The sequence below is a fragment of the Gracilinanus agilis genome, chromosome 5 (assembly GCF_016433145.1).
Source record: "Gracilinanus agilis isolate LMUSP501 chromosome 5, AgileGrace, whole genome shotgun sequence".
Taxonomy (NCBI): domain Eukaryota; kingdom Metazoa; phylum Chordata; class Mammalia; order Didelphimorphia; family Didelphidae; genus Gracilinanus; species Gracilinanus agilis.
The window spans coordinates 210,712,509-210,740,488 of NC_058134.1; the positions used below are offsets into that span (position 1 = coordinate 210,712,509).

At 38.7% G+C, this 27,980-nt stretch overlaps 1 protein-coding gene across 1 annotated transcript; it reads right to left on the reverse strand.

Moving 5' to 3' along the window:
• Positions 1-62: 62 nt before the first annotated feature.
• Positions 63-27,980, reverse strand: IL15RA (interleukin 15 receptor subunit alpha). The gene is made up of 6 exons (XM_044679101.1): positions 27,821-27,980; positions 17,214-17,408; positions 15,686-15,754; positions 12,951-13,235; positions 812-857; positions 63-150 (listed from the first exon to the last, which is right to left on the reverse strand). The coding sequence occupies exons 1-6, from the start codon at positions 27,978-27,980 to the stop codon at positions 63-65; spliced, it is 843 nt and encodes a 280-aa protein (XP_044535036.1).

Genomic DNA, 27,980 nt, shown 5'->3' on the forward strand with positions numbered 1-27,980 from the left:
CTACACAGGGATGATGGGTAAAAGGAATGTGTTTTTCCATTTTTGCTATATAGGATCTGTAGTTAGCTGTCTACGTCTTCTTCTCTGTTGTCAGCTCTCCTTGCCATTGGTATTCTTTCCATCCCAACAGGGTTTTCTTCAATTGGATTCCTGCAAAGCAGAAAATTCATTAGTGTCAGAAGGGGAAATATTCCCTGAGCTTTTTGTATGTGCAAAACATTATGCTGAGTGCTGAAAGGAAGTCGGAAGTATTCTTATATAATAATATTGCTATTCTGAAGTATTAGAGCCTAGAAGACCTAGTTAGTCTACCCCTTGGTTTTTAATAGCCCATCTTGATTCTTTTAGAAATTGTGGGATTTCATAGTTGAAAGGGACTGAATATTTGGGCCAATAGCCTTGATGTCCTTTTTCCTCAAGATTACTTGAAGATATAAGTTAATTTGTGAATGCATTTTGACTTCTTTGGAGGAAAGCTGAAAGATGCCAAGCTATATTGGATACAATTTTTGATCTGTGAATTTGACAGTATGCTTAGGAGGGAAATAGGAACAAATAGCTCTTCTGTACTCATGTGACCCCATCTGGGGATGGCGAGAACAGAGTTGGGTACGACCTCTACTCTGGAGCTATATTGGGCCAAAGGAGTGATAGCCTGGAGCCACCTTGGTGGCTGGCAGTGGGAAAGGTTTTCTTTTTTTTTTGAGAGAAATTATAGAAGACAGCAACTCTCCTTTTCCTTATAAAGGAGTTAATTTCTCTTATATAGAATGAAGAATGAATTCTGCTATTATTCCCTTGTGTTACTTACCTTCTTCTGTTGCAGAGACGATATGCTGCATATACGATAACAAGTGCTGGAAGAGAAACACAAAGCATTGTGTGATGTTGAATTGAAAAAATCTAATTTATGTCTAAGAACTTGAGAATCCTTTACAATTTGCATTGCTTCCTGGGGCCATAAATGCCTCTTGCAACCAACTTATTCTTGGCATAGAATTCTTCTTCAAGTGTCTACAGTGGCAGAGAAATAAAAAATCAAAGAGTTGTATATAATCCATACATCTCAGTCACCTTATCCCAGTCACCCTATCCCTGATCCATCTTATACATATCCTTCTTCCACTCCCCAGTTTGGTGCTTTCTTCACAATATAAATTGCTAAGAATAATAAAAGAGGAAATAGAATACTTAAATAACCCTATTTTAGGGAAAAAATTGAATAAGCTATAAATGAGCTCTCCAAGAAAAAAAATCACTGGAACCGGTTGAATTTCTAAGTGAATTCTACCAAACATTTAGGGAACAATTAATCCTAGTACTAAAAAATTATTTGAAAAAATAGGTAAAAGATTCCTACCCAATTCTTTTTATGACACAAATATGGTTTTAATAACTAAACCAGGGATAGAAAAACTAGAGAAACAAAACTATAGACCAATTTCCTTAATGAATATTGATACAACCTGAACACTTTCTAAGGAAGATTCCTCTCCATTAGGTTTTTGGAAAAGTGGAAGTTGTCTTCACTATCTCCTACGCTAGTTCCTTCCTTCTGAAGTGAACTTATATATATATATATAGTGTTAATCACCATTCTTCTAGAATGGAGAAGGCTGATTCATTAGCCAATCAGAAAGTAATTTATAGTTGTCTAATGTTGCTCAGTATAAATATATCTGTATGAACCCACACCTAAAGAATGCTTACTGAGAGATTACTATCTAAAAAGATAATTATTATGTGGGAAAATTGGGACACTAATGCACTGTTGATAGAACTGATACCACCATTCTGGATAGCAAATATGGAACCATACCGAAAGGGCCATAAAACTATGTATACCTTTTAAATCAGCAATACTACTACTGACTTTATATTTTGAAGAGATCAGAGATAGATGAAAAGGACCTATTTATACAAAAATATTTTTAGCAACTCTTTTTGTAGTGGCAAAGAATTGCAAACTAAGATGGTATCCATCAATTGGGGAATGACTGAGAAATCTGTGGTACATAGTTGTAATGAAAAATTCGCACCATAAGAAATGATTAACAGGATGAATTCAGAAAAAAACCTAGAAAGACTTATATGAAGTGATACAAAATGAGGTGAGCAGAACCAGAACATTTTGTATTGTATCAAAAATATTATACGAGATCAACTGTGAAGGACTAAATTTATTATCAGCAAAACAAATTCCAAGATAGCACCAAGGGATTCATGATAAAAAAAAAAAAGAATGCTATCCACAGCCAAAGAAGGAACTGTTTGAATCTGATTGCAGATCAAACGCATGTCATCTTTCACTTTATTTCCTTCATGAGTTTTTCATTTTATGTGATACGTCTTTAGTCTTGACATGGCAATATGGAAATATATATTGCATTAGGCAGTGATATAATCTATATCAGACTATTTGCCACCTTGCCACATTTGGGGAGGGGAGCAGAAGGAGAAAGAGAGAGGGAGAGAGAAAGAGAGAGAGGGGGAGGGGGAGAGAGAGAGAATCTGAATCTCAAAATATCAGAAAACAATTGCCAAAAATTGTTTCAACGTATAATTGAAAAAATAAAATTCATTAAAAAAGATAATCATTAGAATATTAGGACATCAGAGCTGGAAGGGATGTAGAAAGATCATTTAGTCCAATTGCCACATTTCATAGATAGAGAAAAGGAGACAAGAGACTGAAGTTAGTAGCCAGGCTTAAGTCTCTCAGTCTAAGGCTCTTTTCCTGAGCCTCACAGAAAAAGAACAATCAATATAGATGCATAAAGACACCATTTCCCGTTCTTCCATTATTGCTTTTATTTTGTTTTGGTTGAGGAAATAAGAGAAAGTGAACACAGTATTCAGGGAGAATAAATTATTGAAACGGAAAAGGAAGGAGTAGAGCTAAAGGGTGAGTACCTCCTCTCTGTGGGAAAGGCATAAGAGAATGGGATAGTGAGGAAGAAGTGGACATCTCAAGGGTAAGGGAAAGGAGCCTTAGAGACATGAAATATATATTCATGGCTTTTTAGGTGAGATGGGAGGAATTGATAGGGCATAAGTTTCCATAAGCACTAGACTAATAGGGATATACTCTCAGAATCTGCAAACGAAACTCTTTCAGGACACTAAATAAAAGTGTACTTACTTGGAGACTTCAAGAAACTGTGAATTAATAGGTACATCCACGCTACTGAAGCAGAACACAAAATCTGTTAATCTTAGGAGTCTTTTATGAGTTTTTGTGCCTGAAAAAAAATTTAAAGCTAGCCTTCTTGGATAAGCATTATCATTATGTTACCTCAACTTATCTTGGGCTATCACTGAGCCTATACCCAAAGCTTTTGATCTGCTGGAATCATGTTTAAGAACTTGGCTTACCCCAAATTCTGAGCTTTTTAAAAACCAATAATGCGCAAGGCTGAGGGACTTATGAGAAAGAAAACTAGCCACATTCAGAGGAAGAACTGTGAGAGGAGAAACAGAGGAAAAATGTCAGAGACCAAGGAACGAAACCTAAAACCATAGAAACGAAACTTAGTGAAGGGTTTCCCGAGAAACGAAACTTATGTTAGGAATAGGAACTTATCCAACTTCATCCGGGATAGGTGTGGTAAGACCAACAGCCTGAAACCACCAGAAATTTTCCCCACCCCAGTCCTAGAAGCATATAAACCCACTCCCTGTACACAATAAACGAGCCTTGACACTATTAGACTGATTTGTCTTTCTTGCGTGCTTGGTCTCCTCTCTCTCCCCCTATGGTTTTTTCAGGCGGCTGCTTCACGGACCTCGCGGTTGTATCCGGCTGGACCCGGATAGAAAAACAACTGCTTGAACACATGGACTGATGGGGATATTATTGGGGATGTAGACACTAAATGATAACTCTAGTCCAACTATCAAGAATATGGAATTAGGTCTTGATCAATGATATATGTAAAACCCAGTGGAATTGTGCATCGGTTAAAGGGGGTTGAGGAGTTTGGGGAGAAAGAAAGAACATGAAACATGCAACTATGGGAAAATATTCAAAATAAAAATAAAAAAATTAAAAAAAAACAACAACAAAAAAACCCAATAATGGTCCCTGAGAAGAGATAATGAAATGTTACTCCCTCTTCTCAGCAGAAAGTTTGGGAACTACTAGAGCTGGATGCTTTATATTCTGTTAGTCACTACATAGATTAAAAAAAAAAACAAACCATTAAGTTTTTCTTTGGTAAAATTATTGACTCCATTTAGGGAGGAAGTAGAGGGATATTTTCAGAAATGGCTCAATGATCTATGGTGTAAAAACAAAATATAGGAATAAAACTCTTTTTAAAAGAAGAACTCAAGATTTCCCTTCATGCCACAATGATGCTATTTACTGTAGCTGGTAAAATTTATTAGAAAAAGAAAATGGATACCAATAATCTAAGTTTCTCTTTTGCACTATTTGCTTCCTGTTTTTGTTCAGTTGCTAAAAATAATTTAAGATGACTAAAAGTGAACGTGAAAATTTACAATGACTAAAAATAAAATGACTAAAAGTGAAAAATGGTGGAAGGAAGGGCCGGGGAGATACTCCTTGGCTAAATTCTGTGACTGAAACACAAACCTATATAGTCTCTTACAGCTTCTTCCATTACTCATGATCCATCCCCATGTGAAAAAATTCAGAGTAGGAGAAATAAATGAATTTGCACACCAGCTGCCAAAGTGTCCTACCTGCTGAGTTCATTAGATGAGTATGTGACCTAGAAAAGATGAAGAGGCAGTGGAGTAAAAAGAGTTGAAGAAGCCAGGAGATCCGCACTGGACAGAAGGTAAAAGAGACCAGCAACTCTCTTTTCCTGACTCCTGACAATATTCTATTTGCCATGTACTATGACAGTGTGGTCTCTGAGCATCTAGGAATTCACGATATTTATATTGTGGGGGAAAAGGACAAACAGTTTGATATGATGTTGATGCAAAGATTCAAAATATCCTTGTCAAAATATCTCTTGCCCTAAGCTACTATTGTTTTTTTCTCCTGGACTCAGATTAGGGTCACTAGCATCAGCCTTGTTCCGGACTTGGTAGTATGTGACTGAACTGCACTGCTACAGTAGGTCCAGGATAGGTGAAAATGGGAGAATTTTATTTTAAAAATTATTAAAATTTAAAATTTTCTTCAATTACATGTTAAGACAATTTTTGACATTTTTAAAAAAAAATTTTAAGTCCTGATTTTTCTCCCTCTCTCTCCTGAGATGGTAAGCATTCTGATATAGATTTTACATGGGAAATCGTACAAAACATTTTGCTATATTAATTTTTTATGGAAGAAAATGCAGATTAAAAAAATTTGAAATAAAATGAAATAGATAAAGATGGTACTGTCTTTTGTAAGGAACTAGATATATAGCCATGGTTCCCGGAACTGACCATCTAAGTAGAATGACACAATCTTATTATCTTACTATAGAATCTGAAATTGAAAAAGATGAATGGTGATAAGTATTACAAAAATGACCATTTTTAATAATAATTCATTATTTTCCCAAACTCACATTGTTTCTAGGGGACAACTACCCAAATGGCCCTGACTGGCATCTGAGTTTCCCTATTGCCTGTCTTGGAAAGGCAAATAAGATTTAATTGGATGGCTAATACTGCAGTTTCAGTCTAGATTCATAAAGGTCTAGAAAGGAACAATCAGAACAAATTACTGCCTTTATGACTGGAGTTCAACAGAATTAACTCCAAGTGAGTTTGAGAGAGCTTCATCTCATTTTTGCATTAGGAAACTGTAGGATAATGCTCTTTTATTCACTGATGGTTGTTCAATAGATTGAGACACTTTAGTTGAAAAGAACATTCTTTGAGGACTAGGATTTCTGGAATCACCAGGTATAGACAGTAAATTTTGTCATCACTCATCAATACTGGCAGACAATCTCCATAATAAATAAGAGATCCCTTTGTCTGAGGAACAAGGAAGATTGCCTAGAGCAGTGATAGTGACTTATGGCACGGGTACCAAAGATGGCACACAGAACGCTCTCTATGGGCACATGGGTCCCCTCCCCCTTCCCCCTAAACACAACTTGTTACTAGAAAGGTTTAGTTCCAATTGCCCTTGAATTGGACCCCTCTGACTCCAGATAGCTGTCTTTATCTTCATAGTCTTCTGGTTACTATTCATGAGATTAAAAGACCAAGAGATTCAATTATGTTTGGACTTTGGACTTTTTTCTCTGCCAGCTCCATAGCTTTCTATACCCCAATGGATATAACCTGTCATATTCAGGGCAATGTCTCAACAATATTATGCCATATGACGTGCTATTTATGTTATCTGGAATAGTTCACTTCAGTTCATTGTTTCGCCATATCTGCTATATTAAAACAAAGTACAGAAAGCTCCATAGTTATCCTGAAACAATGAGCTGGGTGTACCTTGCTAATGATCAAAAGCAGCCTTTAATCAAGGAGAACAGATGCAAAATAGAATCCTTGGATTAACGGAGAGAGTTTATGCTTGAAATTAGTTTATGTTCATATAAAAAAGGTGGAGATATAGAACTATATCAATGGATTACAACATTTATAAATCCATCTCAGTTGTGTTATAAAATATTAGTATGAAAATTATGACAATGTTTTATCCTGAAGACCCGAATCAAAAATCTAATCAATTTTCCTTTAACAGAAGAAAAACAATTTCAGGTAGGGATCTTGATACCTTGAAACCAAGAAACTTAGTCTTTTGTATGACAAGCAAACTGAGCTGGTCTTTTTATTTAACCCATGTAAGAGAAATATCTTTCTGTTTCCTGTATGGGACATTCCATTTCTTGTTTGGGTGCCTTTGCAGACACTTTCTGCCATGCCTAGAATATACCCTCTTGCTCATCTCTGCCTCACAGACTGCCTAGATTTCTTCAGAAGTCAGCACAAATGCCATTGTCTACTTAAGGTCTATAATAATCTCTCTCCTGCAGAAAATGACTATATATTTTATATTTTTTCCAATTGGTATGTATATGAGATTTGTTTCATTTGTTTCTTGTACCTCAACACTTATTGTGGTGAGTTATTTTAGTTGTGTCTGACTCTGTAACCCCTCTTAGGGTTTTCTTGGCAAAGGTTTTGGAGTGGTTTGCCATTTCCTTCTCCAGCTCATTTTATAGATGAGAAGCAAGCAGTGTTAAGTGACTTGCCCAGAGTCATACAACTAGCAAGTCTCTGAGGTCAAACATGAATTGATGAAGTTTTCTTGACTTCAGTCCTGGCCACCTCTCTGCCCTGCACCTCAGCACAGTGCCTGGCATATAGTAGGCTCTTAAGGAATGCTTGATGGAATGAATGAATCAGTTGTTGAAGGCAGATCTATATTAGTTGTTTAGGAGTCTTTTTGCAGGGACCCAGATGAGATGAACTAGGGTGACTACAGAATGAGTAAAACAGAAGGTAGGGAAATAAAGAGATAGCACAGAAATAGAATTAACAGGATTTCATAATCAAGAGAAGAAAGGGTAAAAATGGACTCCTAGGTTTCAGAATGGGTGGCTGAGAAAATGGTATGCAATTAGTGACTTATATAGAAAAATGACAAAATAGAGAGCTTATAAAACACATTGGGCAAAAGGAATACACCTCTTAAAAAAAACCTAAACAATTATAAATAAAGGACTTTGTGAATGACACAGCTATGAGAATTTTTTTTTTTAAATCAGGCAGAAAGAGGTCAGGAAAATGAGCAAAATCAGAAGGAAACAGAAACAAAGAATATAAGAAGAATAGCAGAAGACAAAATTGTGGAATAAGGCCATTGTATTCTTGTTGCATTTCCTTGCTATCATGGTGTAAAGTAAACTTCCTTTCTGTAACTGTTCAATGAATTTTGGATATTTATTTTGTCTAAACATCAAACTTGAACTAAGAAGGAGCTAGCATTAAAGCCACCTCTGACAATATGACAACAACAATATTATGTGAGGTAATAACCAGGGGGTGTTAGAACTGGCCTTCTCAGCTGTCCTTGTCAGGAGGTTCATGCTATATTGACATTGCCTTGCTATTTGGAATGTATTTTTCTGTGGGAGCGTATTGGACGTAGTGAACAAGCTTCTCTCTCTCCAACCAAAACAACATATTTCAGAAAAGAGGACAGTAGTGACTAAGGAGACATTGATTCAATTTGACTTGTCCCTTAAAAAGAGACAGTACTCCCAGTGGCTCTCAGATGTGACACTGAGTTTCAAATACAGAATTTCTCCTCCATCGCTTTGGTTCTTGTCTTCTCTAGTAACAGAGAAATGTGAGGTTGTAGTCTTTGTCTTTATCTTTCAGTTTTCAGTTTTTTATGTTACTTTCTCTGCTTTAGTTGGAATGGAGAGCCCTGCTTGACACTGGTCAAAGTAGGTCCACATGAGATGAGTAGAGGTGATTTAATTACAACCCATTTTCAGGAATGGTTCTGCATATTTTTTATATTTATTCTTTTTAAACAAATAAGTTTTAAATGAATTCTTTTGTTTTTACACTGTCTAAATTTATCTCTGTATACCTTCTTCCTCTCTCTCATCCCAAGATTTTATTGTTAAGAATTCTATCATCAGGGTTAGGTAGGTAGCTCAGTGGACTGAGAGCCAGGTCTAGAGACAGGGGGTCCTAGCTCTTACTGCTCTTCTGCCTTGGAAACAATATAACCAAGGTAAGAGTTTAAAAAAAATTGGCACTGGTTAAAAAAAAGAGAGCCCTATCAGTGGAATAAACTAAGTATACAACAAACAAACAAACAAACAAACAAACAAACAAACACCTAGTCTGATGTTTGAAAAACCCAAAGAATCTACTTACTGGTGTAAGAACTCATTATACTACAAAAACTACTGGGAAAACAGTAGGCTGGCAGAAATTAGGTTTAGGTGGACAACTCACACTGTATAATAGCGTGAGCTCCAAAAAGATCCACGAGACATGTGAAAAGAAGTCATATCATAAATAATTTAGAGGAGCAAGGAAAAAAATCACCTTTCAGATCTACAGATATAGGTCATATAGTTCATGACTAACAATACAAAATAAAATGAACAATTTTGATTATATAAAATTAAAAAGGTTTTTAATGTAATAAATATTATGTGGAACCCAGAAAACTGAGAAAATTTTTTTGCAATATTTCTCTGTTAAAGGCCTCATATCCAATTTACACATAAAGAATTTATTCAAATTTATAAGACCAAGAGCCTTTCCCAATGGATAAAATGTGAGTGGATGTGATCAGACAGTTTTCAAAGAAGTTAAAAAAAAAGCTATCACTAATCACAAAAAAGTGTTCTAAATCACAAATAGAGATACACAAATAAACTAATTTTGCCAATCTGCCAATCAGTCTGACAAAGATGACAAAGGAGGAAAATTATACAGTTATGTATGCAATAGACAGATTAGTTAGCAGAACTAGTTAGTAGAAGTATTTGGAACTATGCCTAGAAAGTTACCAAACTGAGCATACCCTTTGACCTTACCTATTGTTATGAGGGAGAGAATGGTCACAAAGGGGGCCTTGAGCCAGTAACAAGGCTGGCAGGAGGTTGGAGTTGGATGTTATGAAGGATGAGCAAACTTAGCTGGGAATGAACTTGGTTCAGGTTCAAATCCAAACCCTGAAAGCTAAGTGCCCAGTGAACCTTCACGGCTAAATACTAGGTTCCTTTAAGATGATAGGCAGCCGGCCCCTTCCTGCTGAGGTAACTGCCTCTTATTGGATGGTGGCATACTGGCAGGAAATGGGTGCTTGAACTTCCTGCCCCACCAATAGAGTAGAATGAATCTCAACTGCTCAGAATTCTCTCTTCTTCCCTATCCTCCTTAGCCTTGGTGATAAAGAAATAACCACAAGATTCTCAGGTTAAGGCTATGGGATTTATTGAAACTGGGGAAGGAAAAGGCAAGGTAAGAGGGCTTGGTGTTACAAAGCTGTTGCTATGATCTTGCTGGGTGATGCTGGCAAAGGCCCTAGGAAGGTCTTGGCAGGCCAAGGACTGGCCAGAGCTAAGCTGTCTGTGGTCAAGAAATCGATCAGATCTTCTGGTTAGTTTAGTTGATAATGAAAATAGATATTGCTATGTTGCTCTTAAAGAAGGTCCTAATATCTAGGCTATCCTAAGTTCCTACCCACGATCCACCACCCTTCACCACCCTTCAACCCGGGGCCCTAGGGGAAGGGGTAGATGAGTGGACAGGGTGAAGTCAGGGGAAAACAGAACCCAGGCTTGGGTTTTCAGGGGCTTTTATGGTCTCAGCCCAACTGCCAGCTGGCACTTGGACCATGGTGCATGCCATCGTTAACATTCCATCCAGGGAAACTGACAAGTTTGCCTAAGCTAATATTGCAATGAAAAACCCTGCATTACACTATACCAGCAATGGGTCTATACTCCAAAGAAATCAAAGAAAGAGGAAAAAGAGTCTATACAGAAAAATATTTATAGTAGTTCTCTGTCTCTCTACATTTATATATGTATGTGTATACATATTCACTTTCTATTTGTATGTAAGTAACCCTAAACTGGAAACTAAGAAGATATTCTGCCATTGGGAAATGACTAAATATATTGTCACATATAATATGATAGAACATTATGCCATAAGAAATTATAAAATGGGCAGTTTCACAGGAAACTGGGAAGACCTTTGGGAAGAGATACAGGGCAAAGTGAGCAGAACCTATGAGAACCATTTAGAAAATGAAAACCACATAATAAGAGACAAAAATCTTTGAAACACTTCAGAACTCTGATCAAAGCATGGATAGACCACAAATCCAAAAGAATGAAATTGGAATGAAACATACCTCCTGACAGAGAGGTGATTTATTTCTAATGCATAAACATAATGGAGGAATATTTTGAGGGTTTATTTTTTAATTTGATCTGTGAGAGGTAGTAGGTGGGATAGTTTAATTAAAAATTCTTTTAAATTGAAAATTTCAAATTTTATGTCAAAATAGCATTGTCTGACTTAAAAAAATTTTTTTTCTTATTAAGCTACTCCTCTGGTCAAACTATGAAGATATTCCATATTTGTCCTGTATCAACTCTTTTTGATACTTTTTACACCTACTTTTAGAAATCAATTCTAAAATTACTGGGAAACTTTTGGTCTTTGAGAAAGACTAAAACCATTTTTAGTTTGATAAGATGTCTTTCTGCAGGAAAAAAAGGGAAGATGGAGATTCTGGTATAAGGTACCTTAATCATCTATGATTTACTTCCACTTTTACTCCTCACTAAGGATTTTGATTTGATTGTCCCATTTTGATGTTTCCATCTACCAATTTCCTACTAAAGTGTAAACTTGAGAGCAAAGACCATCTGTTTTTAATTTTGAATTCCCTACAGCAACTAGTAAAATGCCCTGGACACAGCAAAACATAAATATTTGTTGAATGAATGAGTTGTCTCCCACCAGGTTCTGGGCAAATGTTGTCTTCTATTAAGGATAAATTTTGATGAAGCCTTAAGATAATCCTTTGTCCTTGCAAGAATGATGTTCATTTCCAATCTGTCCATGCTAGCAAAGTGCCAGTTAGAGGATATAGATGTTTACATAAATAATGCTACCAAATAAAGATTACCCACTAGTAAGGAGCAATTAATGAGATTCAGCTGAAGGGCACTTACCTATTACACACACCATAAAATAGACAACTGCAAAGGAAAAAGAAAAGGATGAAAAATGCTTACTGTTGAACCCTTAGGCCATGAAAACTAGTGTTTCCCCCTCTACTGACCTTTAACCAAAGAGGCATAGGAAAAGAATAAGTAAAGTCAGATAATTGACTCTTAATTTTTTTTGGAAATGTAAAATTGTTGTCACCATATATATTCTGAAAGGATAAATAATCTGACTCACTTGGAAGTGGGGCCAGATTTTGGGATAAGAAAAGCTGTGGCAATATGGCATAAAGGGATTAAGATTCCAAATATACTTCCTATTTGAAATACAAAGCCAAGCCCAACACATTACAAATATAAAAAAATGACTAAAATATGAAGAGTTCTGTCCTAGGCACTGGAAAATATCTTTTATTCTCCTGGAGTTGGGGGTCACTAAGTAGATGCTACAATTTACAGCTCAATCTTATTCTAGAAACAGTCTTGCCAATGACCCAGGACAATTCTGAGGGACTTATGAGAAAGAATCCATCCAGAGAAAGAACAGTGGGAGTAGAAACACAGAAGAAAAACATATGATCGATCATACATATGGTTCAATGGGGATATGATTGGGGATATAGACTAAATGATCACCTTAGTGCAAATATTAATAATGTGGAAATAGATCTTGATCAATGATACATGTATAACCCAGTGGAATTGCTCATTGGCTATAGGAGGGGGTGAGAGGAGGGGAGGGAAAGAACATGAATCATGTAACCATGGAAAAAAAATCCAAAATCAACTATTTAATTATTTAATTAAATGTAAAGATTAAAATTTTTACATTTATAATAAAATAAAAAAAATAAAATAAAAACAAAAACAAAAATTAAATATTTAATTGAATATAAAAATTATATATAATGTATAAATTAAATAATATCCAACCTAATAAAACAACTAATTAAATAAGTAAAAATTCAGGCCGATAAATAATTAATTAAATGAATGTTTCAAGTAAAAAAGAAATAGTCTTTCCATGAAGGTTAATAAAGTAAGCCTTTTTGTTTTTGGAAGACACATGCCCCTTTTCCAGTGGAGTTAGCTGGGTTAGGATATTATTACCTAGAATAAAGATGGTAAGCTATGGGAATACCCAGGAGCCAAAGGGGAACAGCTAACTCAGTACTGACTCTACACTAGAATATAACAACAACATGCAAAAATTGCATTGCCCTAGCTCTCAGGCCAAATTCAAATGACAAGAAATGTGGAGCTAATCTTTCTTAAAGTGGAGAGGAGTTGGTGGCTAACCTGGTATTATCCCATGGGTACTGGGGGAGGATTGTTCCACGGTCTGTGCTGTTGTTTGAGCCAAGACTGTGAAGGACCAGTTTCGGGTTGTCATTATGACTGTTGCAGAAGGTGGTTCTGATGATATCTCCTCGGAGACTGGCTTCAAGATCGTACCTGCTAATGCTGAAGATGCTGTATGTGTGGTTGATGAGAAGGAGTTAGAGGTTGACACCACGACTGTCTCTGTTGCCACTGTGGTGTCTGACTTGAGTGATGTGGAAGCTTCTGGTTCTACAGTGAAGCCTGAGATATTGAGAACATAAATACTTTAAAGCAAGTTTGTGTGTGTGTGTGTGTGTGTGTGTCTGTGTGTGTCTGTGTGTGTGTGTGTCTGTGTATCAGGCATTGAGGTGATGTCTGATTTAGAAACTCAATCCAATCATCAGAGTCTAGTCCTGCTACATCACTAATCTAATATTAACTTTTGGTCCTTAACAATAACCTTTTGGAACATCTCTGGAAGTATAACCTTTTAAGAATGACTACCACAAATCTGGGAAGCAGAGAGAATCTGCTGTTATTTAGTCTACCACAATGTAAAGAAAATATCCCAAACAAAGATTTTAGTAGATTTAGGTATGCATAAAGAAGCATTTCTATAATATCTGGGAGGATTTGTTAAAAAATAAATCTTAACTGTATTTACAAAAGATGTCTTAGATTCAGGTTTTTTAATTTCTAAATTTTGTTCAAAACCTTAAAATAAGGGAAACCCTCAGCTGCCCAGGAGGTCAAGACTACCTGCTATAGAAGGAGACTCAGTACTTAAGTACTAAGTACTTCAGTCCCTTTTGTGATCTTGTGGTAGAGAGGTAACCATGGGTTGGAAGACCTACCTTGATCATTCTTGTGTGGTATACAATTACAAAATGCCAATGTAATAGGATATTTTATTTCCAGTTTCCACAAAAGAAATTGTATTTTAATATATAAAGTGCTTTTTAATATGGCAACATCGTAACTACTTTCATAATATAGCACCGGATGGCGATGGCCTCCTATTTGCTTGTTGATCCCACCATGAAAGTGGATTTTTAGAAAGCAAAGTCCTTCTATGTCTCTCTGGTCATCATAATTGACTATGACTTCTTTTATATACTCCTGTAGCTAAAAACTCATTGGAGAAGCTTTACTTTCTTTGCTACCATCCCCATTTGTCATATATTGCCCAAAGGAAAGTGCCAAAGTACCAGAGTATCATGTAGATACTACAGGATATCAAAGTTGGCACATATGCATCAAGTTTGAGTTTTTGACAGAAGACTTGTCAGACTCAGAGCTGCGCAATTTTTTTTAAACCCTTACCTTTTGCCTTAGAATCAATACTATGCATTGGGTCCAAGGCAGAAGAGTTATAAGGGCTAGGCAATGTAGGTTAAGTGACTTGCCCAGGGTCACACACCTGGGAAGTGACTGAGGCCAGATTTGAACCTAGGATCTCCCATCTCTAGGCTTGGCTCTCAATCCACTGAGCTACCCAGCTGCCCTAAGAAAGCTGTGCATTTTTTGATCAAGACATAAGGATATGGGGGGCAGCTAGGTAGCACAGTGGATTGAGAGCCAGGCCTAGAGATGAGAGGTCTTAGGTTCAAATCTGGCCTCAGACACTTCCCAGCTGTGTGACCCTGGGCAAGTCACTTGACCCCCATTGCCTACCCGTACCACTCTTCTGCCTTGGAGCCAACACACAGTATTGACTCCAAGACGGAAGGTAAGGGTTTAAAAAAAAAAAAAGACATAAGGATATGGCTGGGAATATAGCAAAAATGAAATCTATGGAAATTTCTCAAATTTACCTTTATTCTACATGCTAATATTTTTCTTCATTAAAAAAAACCCAACCCAAAACTCTTTACTGTTAACTGAAAAAGACTTATTTCTTCTCATCTTCCCCATATATTCTTTAGTGAATTTACTAATGAATAGTAAAATAGATTAAAAAAGACAGCAGAAGGGGGCAGCTGGGTAGCTCAGTGGAGTGAGAGTCAGGCCGAGAGACAGGAGGTCCTAGGTTCAAACCTGGCCTCAGCCACTTCCCAGCTGTGTGACCCTGGGCAAGTCACTTGACCCCCATTGCCCACCCTTACCAATCTTCCACCTATGAGACAATACACCGAAGTACAAGGGTTTAAAAAAAAAAAAAAAAGACAGCAGAAGAAACAAAGTGCCTGGAAGATACTCAAATACAATAATCCATTTCTGACTAATCTATAGTTCACTGTACAGTAAGAGTTTGAGCAGCTTAAAATTGAGTGTATCATTTAGGAATTTGTCATTGAGGAACAGAACTTATTCTGAGAATGAACAGCCCTAAAGAAACCAAGATGGGAGATTATCCTAGGCTTGACTGAAATGCAGTAGCATTTCATACAAATCATAGTAATGAGCCAACTTTCTTTAATCTGATGTTGGATTTGATAAAGTTGGACTTGATGTGTCATTAAGCATTTCACTTTAAAATGATGCCACTTATGAAACATAGATCCAAGATATGAAACATCTGTCAAGTTCCCTTGATTTTAAGGAAATGAAATGAAGATGTTAGACTTCTCTTTTAGGTTCTAGTTGTAGCTACCTTTTAAAAAGTTTGTTAAGTTTCCTAGCCACAATCTATGCATTTTGTGGATCTAAGAATAAAGAGAGTAGCAGGAGAAAAAGAGTCCAACAGCAGCGTCTGATTCAGACATTCCTACCTTTCTCAGAAGAGGTGAGAAATTCCTTTGTTGACATTGTTGAGGAAGGCTGAACCAGGGAGGGATCTCCTAGAGAAGATAATTGGATGAAATTTATGGCTGAAGTTTGAATTTATGGCAGTTCAGAAATGTAAATTCTCTTGTTGCTTATTTTTTCTTTTCAAGAAAGAGGTAGTGACTTTTTTTAGGCTGGGTAACCTTAGAGATAATAAACTAGAGATTGCCTTGAAATTCCTCCATCTCAGATTACAGAACTTTACTATTTTGGATGTCTGCCATGACTTATAGATGGCAATTTCCTCTGAGGGTAATGCTACTAGTGGCAATAGGGAGCTGTCTGACTGCCAATAATTTAGGAGAAACAATGAGAAAGATCTGATCTCTTTTGCCAGTACATAAAAACCCATTGCAAGGACTATGTGTCCTGCAAATTGTGTTAAGACTCAGGGACAGCTAGATAGGTCTAAAGTTAGGTCTGAAGATAGGAGATCCTGGGTTCAAATGTGGCCTTGGACACTTCCTAGCTGTGTGACACTGGACAAGTCTCTTAACCCCAAGTGCCTAGCTCTTACTGCTCTTCTAATTCTACTTGCCACTAATACTTAGTATCAATTCTAAGATGGAAGGTAAAGGTTAAAAAAAAAATTGCGTGGGACTCTATGGAAACTAGAATTCTTTGAATTCTATTATTTGAAAAGACCAAGTCTTTTCATCTGTTCCTTCATTGCTATGATAATGACTCATACACTGAGCAAAGCCTAGAGTCCTGCCTCCGTCCCCTTTCCTTAGCAATAAATATCTCTGATAACTGCTTCTTGGCTTTGTAAAACCTTCCTGGCACTTCTGGCCCAAACAGGAACCTCTTCTTTATCTAGGTCAGTGGTTCCCAAACTTTTTTGGCCTACCGCCCCCTTTCTAGAAAAAATATTACTTAGCCCCCTGGAAATTAATTTTTAAAAATTTTAATAGCAATTAATAGGAAAGATAAATGCACCTGTGGCCATCACCGCTCCCCTGGATTGCTGCAGCACCCACCAGGGGGCGGTGGTGCCCACTTTGGGAATCACTGATCTAGGTTCAAAGAAATCTTATCCAGTTTATGTCATGGAGGGATATACAGACTGTAGAGGGTCTCTTCCTGGCTCTGTGCCTGGGCTAATTCTTTCTTTGGTCCACATTTAAACATTCTTAGCACTTTGGAACCATTAGCATTCAAGCCATCTCGATGGGACAGGATGTGGGACAGCATTATCTTGGACCTCGTAGTGAGAGGATGGCTGAACAGGTCAGCATGAGTCTTAGTTGACATTTTCGGGGCCCTATTGCTCTTTCTACTTACTTCTACCTACATAATTCACTGCTATTAACCCTTCATGGCAAGGACACAGTCTTAATTAATTTATCCAGGCCTCTATGTCAAAGAAAGAAGTCCTTCTAAAGCATCTGTACTGACCACTCAGTGATTCATATTTTTTGATATGCCCTCCACCACTGACCCGGGAAAGTTGTTGGAAAAGGGGCCACTTACGGATGCATTTCAGATTGGGTTCTCTCCAGTGGGCAATGTTCGAGCTCTGGTCCAGAATACACTCAGTAAGGCTGGACGTCCCGGCTTTACGTTTGAAGCCCGAATGACAAACATATCGCTCCCTGGACTTCACACTGTAACTCTTTACCTGAATATCTGCATGTGCAACAGATCTGGGAGTTGGGCATGTCACTTCTGGAAAAATACAGAGAAGAAGGAAGATGGAATACTCTGGCCCACTGTTACTGTTGGCCCATTAAGACAAACACCCCAGGCTCTGGAAGGTTTGGTTTTGAGAAAACTGCTACAGTATGGAGGGTCTTTCTAAGGGTCTCACCGCCCCATTTTAGCGCCTCGGTGACCTCACACTGCTGGTAGCATGAGCACAGGGAAAGCCGGGGCCATGGCAAGCCCTTCTTCATATTTACTCTTCTTGTGGCATGGTAGACAGCACAATAAATTGAGAGGAAGTAATCAAGGTTAAAACCCTTTTCAGACACTAGCTACGATCTGAATCACTCAATCCCTAAGAGTCTCTATTTCTGCAGCTTTAAAATAGGTATAATAGCCATTGTACTAAGCATCTCACAGATGCTTCAGAGGAAAGCACTTTGCAAACTTTAAAGGGCCATATAAATACTTAGTGAGCAAGGTATTGTGAGGAGGACAAAGTCCATGCCCTCAGAGAGCTTACAGTAAAGAAAAATGAAAGAAATGAATATTGCTTACCATTTTATGTCATAGAAATTGCTGTGAGTGCTGGGAAAGTGGCCATTTGTAGGCTCTTGGTAATAATTGAAACATGTATAGTCTCTCATAGTAATGCAAGGTAGAAAGGTTGGTGTTATGAGTCTGACGGGGTTCCCTTAATAGTCAGTTAATCAATAAATGTTAAGTACCTGCTATGTGCCAGGCCTACAGAAACAAAGAGACATAAACAGTGGCACCCAGTACTTAATGACTAAACCAGAAACACTTATTTCTACAGTCTCTGTTGATATTATCGGCTTATCCCTGTGTGTCGTGGGGTCTCATCCATGGCCACAGACAAAATTTTCACTGGATCCAAGCAAGATCAATAAGTGAATTTTATCTGAGTAGAAAGAGAGGCTGTGGAAGCTCTGTACCTCCTACTCAGCTCTTTTGCATAGAGATGATGTAGGAAATCAAGGAATGAACTAACTACATGAGCTCAGATGGAACCTGAGAGGTTAATCTAACTTAACTGCCTCCTTTTATAGATGAGGAAAATGAAGACTGGGAGAGGTTAGATGACTTCCCCAAGGTCACTCAGATGGAAAAACCAGGATTTGAACCTGACTCTAAATTCAGTGCCTTTTTTTTTTTTTTAAAACACTGCCTGTAAATGGAATTTTATGCCTACTTAATTCTTCAAGCTTTTCAGCCTTCTTTCATATCTACCTTCACTGATGGCTAACAGGTTCCTTCAGTTCATCTTCCCCATAATACCCCACTAATCTCTGCCATTCACAGGTGTACAATTCTATTAATGAGGCCTATCCTGCTGCTACTTTTATCCTTATTCCTCCAAACCTGACATTCCCTCAGGCATTATCCTCACTTGGGGGCAAAGATAGGAGAAAGCCTTTGCTTGGGGTGAGTATGATAGTAGTGGTAAATGACAAGAGGGAGAAGGCAGATCTCTTCTTGCTCAGCTCTTGCTATGTTCTCTGCTAAAGACAAGCATATTGGACATGACTGAATGAAAAATGGCTAACAGAAAGTGAAATCCATGATCAGGAAGAAGATAGTGAAAGAATACTTATAAGGAATGGGAGTCACCCGACCCAAATGAACAGCATCCTCCCAAACTGGGAAAAAACAACTGGAAGATATGATTACTTAGCTACTGTCAGTTATATCTTAAAGTGTACAAATAATAGGAGAGGAACCAAGGAACCATAAGACTGGAAAAAGGAAAATGCTTCCCCTCCTCCCCCATGTCCCACTTTCTTTTTAAAGGTAGTAAAGAAAGTCTGCAAATATAGACTAGTGACTTTGACTTTTTTTCCTGGGAAAATTCTAGAAAGGCCACTTAGTTACCCTCTACATGTAATTTTTAAAGCTCTCCTGCTTATCTGTGCTCCCTCAATGTTCCTTCCCTGGTATTATCCTTCCTCAACCCCCATCCCTGTTTAGTTTGATGAATTTCTATATCAAACTATTTATATGTGTGTTCAATTGTTTTTTGTCCATTTCAAATAAAAAAGTGAGGTTCACATGAAACCCATACCCCTTTCCTCTGTTTGTATACTCATTTCATGTACTCCAATGATGAGAAATAATAAGTTCCATCCACGTATTCTTCCTTTCTCCATGTTCCTTTTACCTTCCTTTCTTCTCCTCAAACCCTCACCACAAAACAAAACCATCCCCAGGTTCTCTGTTTTTCTTATTTAACTCCCTATTAACTATTTAATACATTGAAGAGATATACCTTTCTTATTTCTCAATTAGATTATTAACACTATATCATCATACAACTTCTTCCAACTGTTAAAACAAAACAAAACAAAACAAAGTACCTTTCTAGCTTTCTCTAGACTTCTGACATTTATATTCCAAAGTTCCTATTCAGTGCTAGTCTATTCATCAGAAATGCTTGAAAATCTTCTATTCCATTAAAGCTCTATTTTTCCCTTGGAGGTATTTGGCTTTGTAGGGTAAGTTATTTTTTATTTTAAGTCTACATATTTTGTCTATTAGAATATTATATTCCAAGATTGCATTTCTTTTAGTAGTACATGTTTTTTAATTTTATTTATTTGTTTATTTATTTTTTAATACTGTGTATTGGCTCCAAGGCAGAAAAGTGGTAAGGGTAGGCAATGGGGGGTCAAGTGACTTGCCCAGGGTCACACAGCTGGGAAGCGTCTGAGGTCAGATTTGAACCTAGGACCTCCCATCTCTAGGCCTGGCTCTCAATCCACTGAGCTACCCAGTTGCCCCCAGAAGTACATGATATCAGGTCCCATGTGGTCCTGATTGTTGTTCTTTGGTATTTGGATTCCTTTTTTGTCTGTTTGTAGCACATTTTCTTTGAAATAGCTTTTAGGGAGTCCAGAGATTCTTAAATGGTCTGTGCTTGAACTGTTTTCAGTCAATTTTTAAAAATATCTTACATTTTCTTCTTTTTCAGTCTTTTGTTTTTGATCTAGTAGTTCTTGATGTTTCATATTGCCATTGATTTTTCCTTAGTTTATTGTAGTTTTCAGACTTTTTGGGGGTATGCTTACCACTTTCCTTTCTAAATTATTCTTCCAGTTCTTTCCTCCAGTTCTATCAATCAATCAATCAATCAATCAATCAATCAATCTAATCTCTTGCTTCATTTCTTCAAGGATTCATGTAGTCCTCCTGAAAAAAATCTATTTTTTTTGTCTCTGCAATTGTTACAGTTATTATTCTTTTGTGAGATCATTGGATCTGCAATAATTATCACTAATTGTTAGTGTCTTTTGCTTACTCATCTTTCTAGTCTTAGTTCCTGAAATAGGGCTGTTAGATTTAAATTAAAAACTCCAGGTACTTATTTCCATAGAGTTTATTAATAATCACTTGAAATAGAGAAAGCAGATAGGCTTAGACTTAAAGTCTCTTTTCTACTCTAAGTCTAACCATAGTAGATCATCCTTCAAGAGTCTCTGTCTCCCCTGATGCATTCAGGGAAGTCGAGGGTGGTTGGGTTACACCCACATCTTTTTATTCATGTTCATGGACTCAGTGCCAGCACACAAAATGGGATGAACCATGTTGGCAATCCAGGAGGGGGAGGAGATGAAACTGCCTCTATACAGGGCTTTCCTAGATACTTGTTGCGTCTTATGTAAAATAAAAATAAAAATAAAAATAAAAATAAAAATAAAAGGAGTGTCTGGAGACAGAATTTATGCCCTGGGGAAGTGCATCGCTTGCTTGCTTTTTCATAAGCAATTGAGTTACATCTTTGCAAGGAGTGTAAAGCTTCTTTTTTGCCTGAAAGATTTACATTTCATTGTTTCTCTTTTTACCTCTTAAAATCTTCAACTTTGCTAATATCAAAACAGAACATACCTTTATATGAGTAAGGACGCATGATCAAAAAAGGACGGATGGGTCAATTCTGCGGTATGAAAGTAAGGAATACTTCATAGGTTTCAGATCCCCAACTCACTAAGGATTAAGTCTCTCTTAGTAGCATTGTTCCTTGGAAAATAGATTCAGTCTGTTTGTAGGATTGTATTTAAAATCTATTTAGCATGACAGAACCTCCTAGAGCCATGATGGTGAACCTATGGCACGTGTGCCAGAGATGGCACACCTAGACCTCTCTGTGGGCACACATGCCAAGGACTCAATGCTCCGGATCCTGCAGCACAGAGTTCCTAATTAGAAAGCTAGAGGCAAGCGCAGCTAGTCCCTTCCCCTCTTCCCAGTTAGTAAGGGTTAGTAAGAAGGTCTCTTCAAGACAGGGTCCCTGGCAGGACAAGATTGCCACCCCATTCAGAATACAAGGGCTGCTTAATTCCCTTCGGCCTGAGTGAGACAGAAACAACTTACTTTACTATCAGAAGTAACCAGGGTCTTTACCCCACCAAGTATTTTTGGAATTTGGGGGATGTGTCTTTTGAGTTTGTACTTTAAAAATGATCAAAGCTGTAGTCTAGTGATTTTGGAATAAGTTTTACAAACCAGAGGCTAGGCTAATAGCCTCTTCCTGGTGGTTCTACAGCTCCTTTCCCTAGTTTCTTTCACAAGCAAACTTGAGCTTAATTTGCATACTTAGTCCCCTCACTTAGTAGCCTGTTTCAATTTGCATTCAAAGGGGTGCTTGTCTGAGGGAAAACAGGTGGATTAGAAGTTCTGGAAAACACAATAGTGGCTTGTCCAAGATGCCCGGCATCTAGATTAAAACCGGATTTCTACCCTGGAACAGGATGGGTGAATGTGTTGGGGTGAGGTCCTTTAACCTGAGGGTTATATTTTCCTATAAATAAGGGATTTTTTGCTTGTTTTTTTTTTTTTTTCTGGGTTTGAGGGGATTATGATCTATGGCTCACTTAACTTGAGGGGAGCAGAGCACTAGTGCCCCTCTTCCTCTCCCTAAGCCTGACTACATCACAGTGGAGTAAGGAGGGGCAGCCCATGCCCAACATTCAGTGGGGTACAGGGCACAGAATTGGATCTCTTGGGGGGGCTTAGCATGGCACCAGGTCTTGGGGGTGCGGTGGGGGCAGGACCTGGCACTCCATCTCTAAAAGGTTCTTCATCACAGTCCTAGAGCTTTGCTGGCATAGCTTCTGAGAACCTAAGCCAGCAATCCATGAATACCAAAGAAATCAAAGTAAGACGCAATGAACGTTAGATAGATCATCTTTCAAGGATTTACTGGAAAAAAATGACAAGAACAAGAGATGTGGATGTGTTGTCTTTTCTATTGTTGCAGAGAGCATGGCTATTAATGATGTGGATACAATGAAGTATGCTTCTATGTATTCTCACTAGCTCTTTTCTTCTTAGCCCTTTCTCCCTTAACTGAGCTCTGAAACATTTCTATGTATTAGGTAACTTGATTACAGCTCTTGCCTTTGAAGAATTGAGAAGGCAAGACAAGGGAAGACTGGATGTGGTTTAAAATGCACGGAGAGGGGAAAAGCAAAAGCAATATGCCAGATGGCCTTTATCCTTGAGGCTGCAGAGCAGGGGTCGGCAACCTTTTTGGCCGTGAGAGCCATAAACGCCACATTTTTTAAAATGTTATTTCATGAGAGCCGTACAGTGCTCACAGTGCCGCTCCTGTAACAGCGCCTGAAAAAAATTTGACTTTATGGCTCCTGCAGAAAGAGCCATATGTTGCCGACCCCTGCTCCAGAGGATTGTTGAATTCTGGAACAGAGAGTGAGATAGATTGTTGGTGTTTTGACAAGCCCTTCTCCCTGAAGATCCTTAAAAACGGAAGAGATGGGCTTTTGTCTAAAATGGTAGAGATAATGACTTCTCTTGTGAAGTCTCACACTTCTGATGACAAAGCAGTCTTAGTGGGTTTTAGAAACTCTGTTTCCATCCTTTGTCAGAACTCCATTAAAGAATATTTACAAAATTAGAACTTGCTTCACTGTGGTGGTGGTCAGGAAGGGACTGGACCCAACTTTGTCAACTCTGACATTGGAATGGGACATTGTTCCCCCAAATTATTGAAGTGTTTTAGGCCAAACTGTAAGCAGGAAAATTCCTTTGCTCCCTTACATCCTTGTGACTGCTAACCCTAAACATCTGATAAGACCCTGAGAGGATTCCTCCTTTAGATTTTGAGATGGACATAAAGATACTTCTCCAGACTAAGCCTTGATACCATCACATTGTATATCCATCTGCCCCCTAAACTATGAGAGTCACCCTCTATGTGTTCAGGCAGACCCGGTCAGATGACCAACCGCCACCCCCTCCCCACTGTGCCCGAGTGCATACCCACGTACCAACTGTTGTAGAGTATAAAGACCCCAGACTTGAAGTCCTCTAGGGGGCTGCTAGCTTTCCATCTATGCTGTCCTCCCAGCCAAATTCAACACGAGTTCTAAATGAATAAATTCCTCTTTTTATGGTTAAGCTAAGTTATGAAGTCTTGCCCCTCAAGCCCCCCACAATAACATGAGGCATCATAATGAATGCCATGCAGCTGTTGTAGGGCTTATGTTTACTTCTTTATTTGCTACAAGACTTCCATAGCTATAAAGTGGGGCACTTCATATAATGAGCCCAGACACCCAGAAGTTCAATTTAATGGAACCTGTATATATTTATTAATCTGCTGATTAATAAATTAGTCTATTGACCAGGGCAATCTTTTCTTCGAAAGATGCACTGAGCTGGAGGTATAGGAGGCTTTTACAGGACTACAGACGTGCAGGAAGCTGGTGGGCTTCAACAATACATGCATACTTTTCCTTATAGGGTTTAATGGTATATTTCCTTGGCAAAAGCAAGCAAGCCTTATCTCACAGAAGCAGGTGTGCCATTAGTGTTAAGTGCAGAATGTTCAATATAGTCCATTGTTATTATATTTAACCTTATACTGTAGTTAGTGCTCCATTGTTATCATGGAGTCATTTCCTCATATACGTTTAACCACAGGTTCTTTTGGATTCCAGCCTCTGAGTTCTCTGACTTTCTCGTGGGAATACAGGTTTCTGTTTAGTGAATTAATCTATTTCAGCTATTGGATAATTCAAGGAACAGAGAAAAATATAGAAGCCTTCATCATATATCCTATAGTCACCTTAAAGGATATCAACTGTGTTAGAGCTTATAGCTGTGGAACCTTCAGAGAGTTGTGCAGTGGCACTAGTTGAGGTGCTACAATAATTGTCTGCCCATTTTTAAATTAAACTTAAATGAACAAAGATAAAACAGAGAGCTGATGCAGCTAATGCAATATAACTCAAGTATTATTAGGTAAATTTCTTGTCATGGAGCCTGAACAATAGGATGGGTAGAAAAAAAAAAAAACAACCAGAGGCAGCAGCTAGGTAGCCTGAAGTCATGAAGATCAGAGTTCAAATCTGTCCCCAGACACTTACTAGCCGTGTGTCCCTGGGTCTCAGTTTCTCATCTGTAAAATTGGGACACACTGGAGAAAGAACTGGCAAATCACCCCAATATTTTTGCCAAGAAAACCCCATGGACCTGGGTCATAATGAATTGGACACCACTGAACAAACAAACGAACAATGAAAAGAAGAAAGCCTTTAAGTGTCATTTCAATGCTAGATGAGAACAGAATCACCAGCAAAAGGAACAGATGACATATCATGGGAGTCAACAGCAGTATGAAATAGGTGGTCAGCCTCAGAGAAAAGACTTTGGGCATCCTTCAAAACAAAGTGCTTCAATGCTAATCTGTGTAAACTCTGAGAACAGTTGTGACCACAAAAAAAAAAACCAAAAAACAACCAAAAAACAAAAAAAACCCAAAACCAAAACCAATGTTTATGCTTAATGCAGTGAAGAAAAGACTCATTTTTGCTTTGGTCTTTCTAGCTACAGTTTCATATCAGAATAAACAAGTTTTTTTTTTTTTTTAAAACATGAAGGATGATCAGTTACATCGATTTTTTCCACCTATTCTCCCCTGAAGGAGCTGAAAGCCACATATTCTTGAACACTCTTATATTGGTCTGAAACAGAACACAACCTATTTCTGACTGCTTCCTCACCTTTTCTAGACACACATTCCCCCATTATTCATTCCTCTCTGCCTCCAATATTTTTTTCCTCAACAAAAATATGAAGTTTTTCAATAGAATGTGCCCAATTTTTCCCTCTCTCCCTTTTGAATATATAACCAGCAAATGTCACTATTTAGAAGTTTAAAGTGTAAAATGAAAGCAAAAGGAAATGAAAGCAAAAGGAAATGAAAGCAAAAGGAAAAGCCACTTCCTCTTCTGGTTCCCTCCCACCTTAGGAATGTGGGCCGGATAGATTCTTTCTTACACACCCTCCCCCCCCCCCCCCACCATTGGTTATCCCAGGAGGCAGGCCCTTCCTTACACCCAAGTCTCTATTTCACAGCTCCCTACTTGCTAAGGAAATTGGAATTTCCCCTGAGGCACCTGTGTTTTAAGTCACTAGAATCTAGTTCACCAAGGACCATGTTAATAACTCAGGGCTATCATGTACTTGAGTCAAATAGTTCACCTATTTTTGCTATTTGGGAGCTCCTCAAAGTTATTAATAATAGTGAAAACCATAAAGTTCTCTCACAGCCTGCTCATAGGCCAGCTAGGGGATCCTTAGCATTCTAGTAAAAGGTCAAAACTTCTGACTCATTTAATCCTTGCATACCAAACTAGTTCCTGGTGTCTTCTACTACACTCCCCCCTCCTCAGCAATTAATTAATAGATGTGAAATCACAATGAAATAATGATCAGAGTTTATAGGAGACAAAAGCTGGAGATAGAAGTTGCTTAAAGAAATAGTGAAAATCATGAAGAAAATGTTTCTCTGTTAGAGGCACTCAGGAAGGCAGAATGGAAAATTAAATCTTTCCAAACTGTCCAAAGGCTGGTCAAAGTCAACAGCCTCGACCAATTCTGGCCACACCTCCTACCCCTCTCCCCCAGTTCTATTCCCAAGAAAGGAGCCCAGCCTTCAATGACTCCGTTCTTGTACCCTCAATCGCCCAACACTGGGCACCATCTTGCAACAGTCACAACTGTTGCTTCTGCCAAGAGGAGAAGCTCTTACAAGGCAAGCTCTTACCAACCGAAACTGGAATCTCCAGGCTCATGCTTACAACTCTCATCCTCCACAACTCTTTCCTCTTCCCTAATTCCAGCCTGAGCCCTTAATCTTCCAATGCCAGGGGCTTCCTTTAGACTCAAGGAATTTCAGGAACTTCAGGAACCTCAACTTCTGTATTTTCTCTAAGTCCCCGAGGAACATTCAAAAAAGAGGGAAATGCGTTTCCAACGAGTGAAGAGACGTGCTCAGAGCCTAGGATCAAGTTATCCAGTCTCCCCAGCAAGTATTCTTCCTTTCTACTGGCTCACAGTGTGGATGGCCAAACTGACCCTTGCCCAAACCTACAGGCCTGTATGTATGTTAGATAAGACCCCTTGCAAGTATCCTAGATAAGACCTTGTATACAACCCACCCAACGGGCCCCTGCCCGAGCCTATAGACCATGCCCTTAGAGTGATAACCACCTTCGCTCTAAGTCTTGCTATGAACTTATATAAAGGGTGTTGCGAATCTACTCAGGGGGGGAGACCACTCTTTTCGGTTTCTTCCCCCGCGTGTGTACGTGTGTAGCTTAATAAAGCTTTGCTCTCTGTGCACCTTGCATCGTCTATCTTGTTTCCTTGGGCTCACCCCAAAACGGACCCTAACAACAGTAGGCGCTTAATAAATGTTTAATGATTTGATTTTTTATGCTGTCCTCGGTTACGCTCGATTATACTGTCCTCAGTATCCAATATGGAAGGTTCTTCCCTTAAGGAACTAGATCTCATTCATCCGTTCCTAACGAGCAGAGGTTTCTCAATTGTCCAACCCTTCCAATGCTTGGCGGATCTTCGTTCTTTCTAACTCTTCCACAAACACTTGGTAGCTAATTCAACAATTACACACTTGACCAACAAATGAAAATCGCAGTCAAGAAGTTAGGAGGATCTGAAACTGAAAGTCGAACAGACAAAACACCATCTGAGCGGCCAAGAAATTGCCACAGGCTACAGGAGGTACCACAGTCCTACCTTGGTCCAAAGCTGAGCAGACAGCTCTCTGCCTGAGCCCCGGTGACTGGCTCTCTTTCTCTGGCTTTCCCAAGAGCTCCCTACCTTTTCCTGCCCTCGCGTTTTTAGAGATAAAGAGGGTACTCCTCTCAGACTTCCCGGCAGCTGGAGTGGGGGACTTGCGGAGCCGAGCCCGGCAAAATGCATTCGGGACTCCGGGTCAGCGAAGGCTGGATGCCCCTTGCACCCAGGGATCCCTCCTCCAAGCTCACTCTTTCAACTACAATCATTTCTGGGGACCGGGTAGCCCCGTCCCTAGAAAGTATTCCTCCACGATCTCCCCCGATGGGGTCGTTGCACCCTCCTCGGCTTACCTCGCAAAGCGCAGGACGGCGGTAGCAGCAGCAGCACTAGCTGCAGCAGTAGGAGGAGGAGCTGTAGCCGCAGCAGGGGCTGGGCGATGACCCGACAGCGCAGAAACTGGCTGCAGTATGCCATTAAGTTGAGGCTTCCCGCCTCTGCCCTCCCCGTCAT